This window comes from Oncorhynchus clarkii, chromosome 7 (genome assembly GCF_045791955.1).
Source record: "Oncorhynchus clarkii lewisi isolate Uvic-CL-2024 chromosome 7, UVic_Ocla_1.0, whole genome shotgun sequence".
In the NCBI taxonomy this organism is placed as follows: domain Eukaryota; kingdom Metazoa; phylum Chordata; class Actinopteri; order Salmoniformes; family Salmonidae; genus Oncorhynchus; species Oncorhynchus clarkii.
Window position 1 is genome coordinate 62,159,777 of NC_092153.1, and position 7,663 is coordinate 62,167,439.

At 38.3% G+C, this 7,663-nt stretch overlaps 1 protein-coding gene across 1 annotated transcript; it reads left to right on the plus strand.

The window, feature by feature from the left end:
- The first annotated feature begins 4,790 nt into the window (after positions 1–4,790).
- On the plus strand, positions 4,791–7,166 carry LOC139413613 (ly6/PLAUR domain-containing protein 1-like). The gene is made up of 3 exons (XM_071161214.1): positions 4,791–4,842; positions 6,535–6,672; positions 6,840–7,166. Exons 1-3 carry the CDS (start codon positions 4,791–4,793, stop codon positions 7,067–7,069), a joined length of 420 nt encoding a protein of 139 aa, XP_071017315.1. The 3' UTR covers positions 7,070–7,166.
- Positions 7,167–7,663: the final 497 nt, after the last annotated feature.

Below are 7,663 nucleotides of genomic sequence, written 5' to 3' on the forward strand. Positions count from 1 at the left end.
GAGTTTGACTTCATCTCTACTTGTATTTGTGAGAGGCATTGAAAGCACCAAGCTGTCTGTTTAAATGACTAGCACACAGCTCAGACACCCATGCATACCCCACAAGACATACCACCAGGGGTCTCTTCACAGTCCCCAAGTCCAGAACAGACTACGGGAAGTGCACAGTACTACATAGACCCTTGACTACATGGAACTCTATTCCACATCAGGTATCTGATGCAAGCAGTAGAATCAGATTTAAAAAACAGATACAAATACACTTTATGGAACTGTGAAGCAACACAAACATAGGCACAGACACATGCATACACACACATGATAACATACGCACTATACACACACTGCCTTGACAGCAGCTAATGGGGATCCATAATAAATACAAATACAAATTGCCACCTTAGGCCTAGACAGCACAGCCATTGGTTAGGCAGCACAATAAAAAATAAATAATACAATTATGAGCAGAAATAAATAAAATGATGAGCAGAGCAGGCCAGGGCTAAGGGTTGGAAAATCCATTGCAGTGTGTAATGCAGCCTAGTTGTATTTATACCATCCCAGCAGCTGTTAGAAATATAACTTTGCTCTGTGCTTCTCCGAGCACGCTCTTTTTAGCCTATAGCCTATAGGCTATGGCTCATTTGATTGAGACCACACTAAGTAGCCTATAGGCACACTTGATACTGCACACCTAGCGGAGAATCGGAGATGAGGGACATCAATTTATAGCCTAATAAGCCGTGTTTGACTTGGGCAGGAACTCTCACCGGAGCGGAGTACCGGCACCTCAAATATTCTACTGCTTGAGCTCCTGTTCCTCTTATAGAATATTAGCTCATACGTTTTGTGGAGCTCCTGCACCTAAATATAAACAGTACCAGCACCCAAATTGAGTATCGGTACATATTTCAGTTCAAGTCAAGCACTGTTAATAAGCAACTTATTCTAAAACACTAAGAAATATTGATAAACTGGAAAAACCACAGAACGTTGCCTGTAGTTATGGCATTGAAGGAGTACTGTTACTGTTCTCGCTAAGACCAGAAGAGCTGAGGAGGAAAAGGTGGTCATTAAGATATCTTCCCTTTCTCAGAGGTCCCCAGCCGACCTCTTGGGGGATGAGAAGATGGAATTAATTGAATTACAAAATAAACTGGATAATATATATAAATTAAAAGCAGAAGGAGCCTTTATTAGATCTAGGAAAACATGGATTGAGGAGGGAGAACAGAATTCATCCTATTTCTTTAGACTTGAGAAATTTCACTCAAAAAATAACACTATCCATAAGTTAAACATTGATGGTGTTATTACAGATGACCAAATATTAATCGCTAAATACTGTAGCAATTTTTACAGGAAATTGTATAGCTCTACGTACTGTCAGGAATCCACAGATATGTTTTTTAACTCACTGAATAATGTTCGCTGTATCAGTGATAAACAGTGTGATGAACCCATCAAAGTTGAAGAGATTATAGAGTCTATCAAACATCTAAAGAACAATAAATCACCAGGTGTTGATGGAATTACATCAGAATTGTACAAATTATTTTCTGAACAAGTAGCTCCCTTCCTATTTGAAGTCTTTTTAGAGAGTATTAAAAACAATGTTCTCCCTCCTACAATGAGTCAGAAGTGCTGCTCATCGATAACTGGCGTCCAATTTGTCTTCTTAATAATGACTATAAGATATTAGCCTCACTACTTGCAAAAATAATTAAAGAGGTCCTGGATGCAATCATTGATGAAACACAGTCTGGCTTCATGAGGAACAGACGTATTTCTAACAATGTCAGGCTAGTATTAGACATACTTGACTACTCAGACCTAATAACTGAGGATAGCTTCATATTATTTTTAGATTTTTATAAAGCATTTGACACAGTAGAGCATCAGTTACTCTTCCACTCCCTTGAGAGACTTGGCTTTGGGTACTTTTTCTGTAAGGCTATTAAGACTCTCTATGCAAATGATAAAAGCTCTATCAAATTGAAATATGGCACCTCACCTAGATTTGAGTTAAAGAGAGGAATTAGGCAAGGTTGTCCTATCTCTCCGTACCTGTTTTTATTAAATCACCAAACTTCTTGCAAATTCTTTAAATAATAGTCCCGTACAAGGTATTTCCATAGCTGGTAAAAATAATTATTATAAACCAGCTGGCTGATGATACTACACTTTTTCTGAAAGACACTAACCAAATTCCCATATCGATCAATGTGATACAATCCTTTTCCAAAGCGTCTGGTCTATATCATAACATTAATAAATGTGAACTCATAGCTGTCAAAGATTGTGTGACACCTTCATATTATGGTATTCCAGTAAAATAAGAACTTACATATTTAGGCATAACCATTACAAAGGATCAGAAGTCTAGAGGCTTACTAAATTTTAACCCTCTTATTAAAAAAACCCAGAAGAAGCTAAATCAATGGCTACAGAGGGACTTATCTTTAAAAGGTAGAGTCCTAATAACCAAGGCTGAAGGTATCTCTAGACTAACACATGGCACTCTATCTTTATATCTTGACAGTAAAATAAGCAAGGAGATAGACCAGATGCTTTTCAACTTTCTTTGGAGAAACTGTACCCATTACATTAGGAAAACTGTTGTAATTCTGGACTTTACTACTTTAAAAAATACTTTTAAGATCAATTGGATAAAACAATTCCTAAGACCCTCTTCTATCTGGAATTTTATTCCTCATCATGTCTTCTCTACTTTTGGTGGCCTTAACTTCATGTTGTTTTGCAATTATAATTGACAAAGTTCCAGTGAAACTTTCTGCTTTTCATCGGCAGGTTTTCTTGCCATGGTCCTTAATTTATAAACACAATTTTTATCCACACAGATATTATATATGGAATAATCAGGATATATTGTATAAAAATACTACTTTGTTTTTAGAATATTGGTTCCGAAATAATATCCTATTGGTGAGCCAACTGGTAAATGCAGAGGGTATTTTACTCAGTTATAAAGAATTCTTATCACTTTACAAGGTCCCTGTAACACCTAAAGATTTTGCAATTGTTTTAGATGCCATTTCCTCAGGTGTTGCTATGTTATTCAGGAACGTGTCAAGACCTGACCCTCAGAGCCTACCTTCTATTGACCCTGTTGACTCATCAGTAGGAAAGATTTGTTTCTCTTTTGGTCCATTCAACAACAGAGCGATACAAACCTTGTTTCAGCAGGATGTTGTATGCAAACCTTATTGGAATGGATTTATTGATAATATCTGTTGAAAAAAAGTGTGCATGTTGCCACCCACCTGTTAACAAAATTAAGGAAGTTCCCTTTAAAATTATTCATAAATATTATCCTGCCAACCACTATATAAAGAAGTTTAAGGAAAACATCAACTCAAATTGCTCCTTTTGTAATGACCACCTAGAAACAGTGTTGCATCTTTTTTGGCATTGTGTGCATTTAAGAAAACTGTGGCAAGACATCAGTAGGTTTATAATGGAACACATTTATAAAAATTTGACACTATTGTGGAGAGATGTACTGTTTGGATTCTTTACATACAATAGAAATAAGCTGAAATATTTTTATGTAATTAATTTCATTATTCTTTTGGCCAAATTTCATATACACAAATGTAAATTTACAAACAGAAAACCACATTTTCTTACCCTACAAAAAGAAATTGAACTGTATTTTAAGACGGTTAAATGCTCTTCTAACAAAAAAAACTGTTAGAATTGTAAGTATATGTATGTCCCTTAAGGTCCTTGTGTAATTGTAATGTGATATTGTACCCCCTAGCTCGATTGTCCATTGTTTGTAATCTATGTATGCTTGTGTTCCCTCATGTGCTTTATGTATTGATTTGTTGTACAAAATAACAAATATTATTTAAAAAATATGATTTTTTAAATGTAGAGGGCAATAGCGCTGCGTTGACATGATTGGTTGACAGTAGGTGAGGGCAGGACGTCCTGTATAAACATAAACTCACTTCCTTGACAACTTCATTCACAACAGCTCTGTCTGTGGTGCTTGGCGAAGTGTCAGAAGTATGAATGCCCTGACTTCTGCATAGGCAGTGTCACCCTAAATGCAGCAAACCCAATGCAGACGAAAGATTCACCATGCAGCGCCTTTGAACACAAACTCACTTCCTTGACAACTTCCTTCGCAATAGCTCTGCTCCACTAAGCGCAAGAAGTATGAAAGCCCTGATGTCTTTGGTGGCTGTATCACGGTAAATTATGTACGGCCACTTCAGACGTCGGATTGGTCATGCAGAGCCCTACAACATTTAGGAGCTGCACAGCGATGCAGTACAGAGCACGATTTGGCCTCTGCATGCCACTGGAAGCTTCGCAATTGCGTCACACCCTCCAAATGGAGTCTCCGGACACATTTACAGATCAAGCATACATTTGCTCTTAATCCTCCTGTAGGGCCCATTGCGACCAGCACTAGCAGGTCAATCAATGTACGACTAAAATGAACGAGTCACTCAGAAAAATGAATCATGACTCTCGAGTCAGTAAAAAGAGTTGTTCAAAAGGAACGAATCGTTTGCGAATTGTACATCACTACACACAGCACTCTGAGATTGATTGCCCACAAGAGCGCACTCACCGCATCCAAGTTAGGAAACGCAAGCCCACCCACTGGAACCAATTTCGGCTACTGGACGCTTACTGGTGATATTACTGCTTCCACTATACTTTATCAGGCGTGAATTAAAGTCTAGCCTAACCTTACACCTGGGTAATATTTTTTGGAAGACACAGTAACCTTTTGATGGAGTTTATGGAAGATGCAATCATTTGTTCTCCTCGCTTCTCTATGTGGATGCGTCCTCTGCTCAGGTACATATATACTGTTTCTCTTTTGTACAGTTCAGTGTAGGTTTATTTATATTATGTATAATATTTTCAATCCCCAGTATTGATTATTTTCTCAATTATTGCCTCGGTGCCCTAAAATCTCTCAAATTAAGAATATAGCCTTTAGGCGTGGGAAGGCTTCTCACAAATGTATTTTATTTTACTTTCTAAACTAAAATGTAGACTAAATATGTATGCAATCGTTTTAAATTTAAGCTAACCATGCACAATTACGAACATTGACAGAAGTGAATGATTTATTTAACTTGTTTTACCTTTGAAGTCTGAGACAACCTGTCATAAACACAAAATCGTGAAACCAGTCTCTGTCATTTAGACAGACGCATGAATAATTTCTGCTCCAACAGCATTAGCCTATAGTTAGACCAGTTAATCTCTTTGTTTGAAATGTGGATAATGCAATAATCATACTGTATGTGTGGCCACTTTGGATTATTCTTTATGGTAGATGACCCTACAGACAGACAGACAGATCAATGTTGAACCATGCATATAGGATGCAATCACACAGAAAGATAGTAATACGATTTCAAAATAGCGGAGCTGTATAGAGATATGTGTTTTACAACGTGCTGCTGTAATGTTGTTCATGAGTTGCAAGCAATACCCATCAGATCATGCTGGCATAACAGATTGCATTAGCCTCTACTCGTAAACCTTTGGATGCCGTCTACCATAGCGCCATTCGTTTTACCACTGGTGACAGTTTTAATACTCACCACTGCATCCTGTGTCAAAAGGTAGGCTGGTCCTCATTAAAGTCCCGTAGATCAACTCATTACTATCTTTCTGTTTAAAAACCCCTACTACACAAGCTTCCAGTTTACCTAACTTCGTTGTTAAAGTTTTTAAAAAACATGAGAAACCAAACCCGCTCCCAGGATTGGTTAACTCTTGAGGTTCCTTGGGTTTCCACCGAAATACGTCATTTTTGTTTTGTTTTAATCCACCTCATTGCTGGAACCAATTGCAAAATACACTACAATTGGATGCTCTGATAACACTTGGGCAATTTAAAATATTGATTGGGGAACTATTTGCCGAGGAATGTGGCTGTTTTTCTTGATTGTTTGTTGTACTGTATTTAGTTCGTTTTTATGTATGTGTGGGTCTCCGTTGCGAAAGAGACCCTGGTCTCATTGGTGACACCTTGTTTAAATAAATGTAAAATAAATAAACATCAATCCAGCCCAGATAGTCAGAGGACGAACAACAGATCAACTCCAAACATCTATGTTGATCGGAGCTGGGTGACTACTGATTGCCAAGGATTCGTAATACTAATGATTCTCTGTATGGTGGCAGTGATTGGATAGCTTTCAAACTTGAAGGTGCATGTGATGATCGCTCCCTTTTTTGCTGAGACAGTGGTCATAATAATATGGTGTTAAAACGAGAAACAAGCAATAGTTGTAGCATTTTTGGAGGGTTTAAACCCATGCTAATTGAAAAGGGTACTAGCAAATGGTCATGTCTTCGTATTAGAGATGGAATAGAGGCATCAACAGAAGGAAATGGCTCCCTCTTGTGGATATTCTGCACTGCATTTATCTCCATGGACGTTGCTTGGAAACACGTGAATGCGCTTCCATGTTGTATTGCACCATAACTAGATGTTTCCTTCCATGTATTTTAAGCATGCGTGTGTGTCAGGCTGGCCTTTTCAGATGCAGTGTTACCACTGTGAAGAGACTCTGTTGGACAATGACTGTTCAGCTCCAAAGTTCATTGTCAACTGCACAGCAAACATCCAGAATGCCTGTCAGAAGGAGGTGATTGTGGGTGAAAATGGTGAGCCTGGTGGACTTTTTTTGCTGTCAAGTCTGAATCCATTCTAGCAGGGTTAATAGTAATATTTAAAAAAAAATCTTTGTTGTTTAAAAATAACAAACAAAATTGCACCCTTTGACTTGTGTAACGTTTTAAGGTTTTGATGTTTCAGTGTTCTCTCTCTCCAGGTGTGTCCTACAGGAAGACCTGTGCCTCTTTCTCCACCTGTCTGATCGTATCAGCAGGGTATCAGTCCTTCTGCGTCCCGGGTCGGGTGGGCTCTGTCTGCATCAGCTGCTGTAACACCCCCCTCTGCAACGGACCCCGCCCCCCCAGGATTTCCCTGGCCCCCACCCATCCTCCCACTAGACCCACTACTCTCCTCATCATCACTGTTGCCATGGGAACACTTCCCTGATGTGGACACTAGTATTGGCTGGATTGGATAGAAGGTTCTCAGATGTGGAGATGCCTTGCGTTGGAGCCAACAGACACTGCCCTGAGAGATGACTGGAAAAACTAGGTCTACTGTGGACAGAGATTCTACAATCTACCAACAGGGCTGACTGACACATATGGCTCCATTGACCAAAAAGAGTGACAAACATAAGTGAAATTGGTCTACAAAGATAACATATATAATTGTTTTATGGTGCTCAAACCATGGATCATTAAGCAATTTGATTTTGAATTTTAGAACCACTATGTATCAAAAAATATATTCAAAAAATAAAATATTGAATTTGGCCTTTACCACTATAGCCCATAGAAACACATTGAATAACACATTCATACATGGCAAAAAAAGACATAAGGAATATGGTTTAAGTGTCTGTCCTAATATCTAGGAGATAAGCTTAGGATATATATTTTTTTTTTTACATATTTAACAGCTTTTTTGTTGCCACAAAACTACCTCCATTCATTTGTATGGGTTACCTTGAGACAAGTCCCATGACATTTGTATGGGTTACCTTGAGACAAGTCCCATGACATTTGTATGGGTTACCTT

Bases quoted from the DNA above. Each gene is read 5' to 3' on its own strand.
- LOC139413613 (XM_071161214.1), top strand. From the start codon at position 4,791: ATGCAATCATTTGTTCTCCTCGCTTCTCTATGTGGATGCGTCCTCTGC. The intron at 4,843-6,534 runs GTACATATATAC...CGTGTGTGTCAG, and splicing joins TGGATGCGTCCTCTGCTCAG to GCTGGCCTTTTCAGATGCAG. The intron at 6,673-6,839 runs GTGAGCCTGGTG...CTCTCTCTCCAG, and splicing joins GGTGATTGTGGGTGAAAATG to GTGTGTCCTACAGGAAGACC.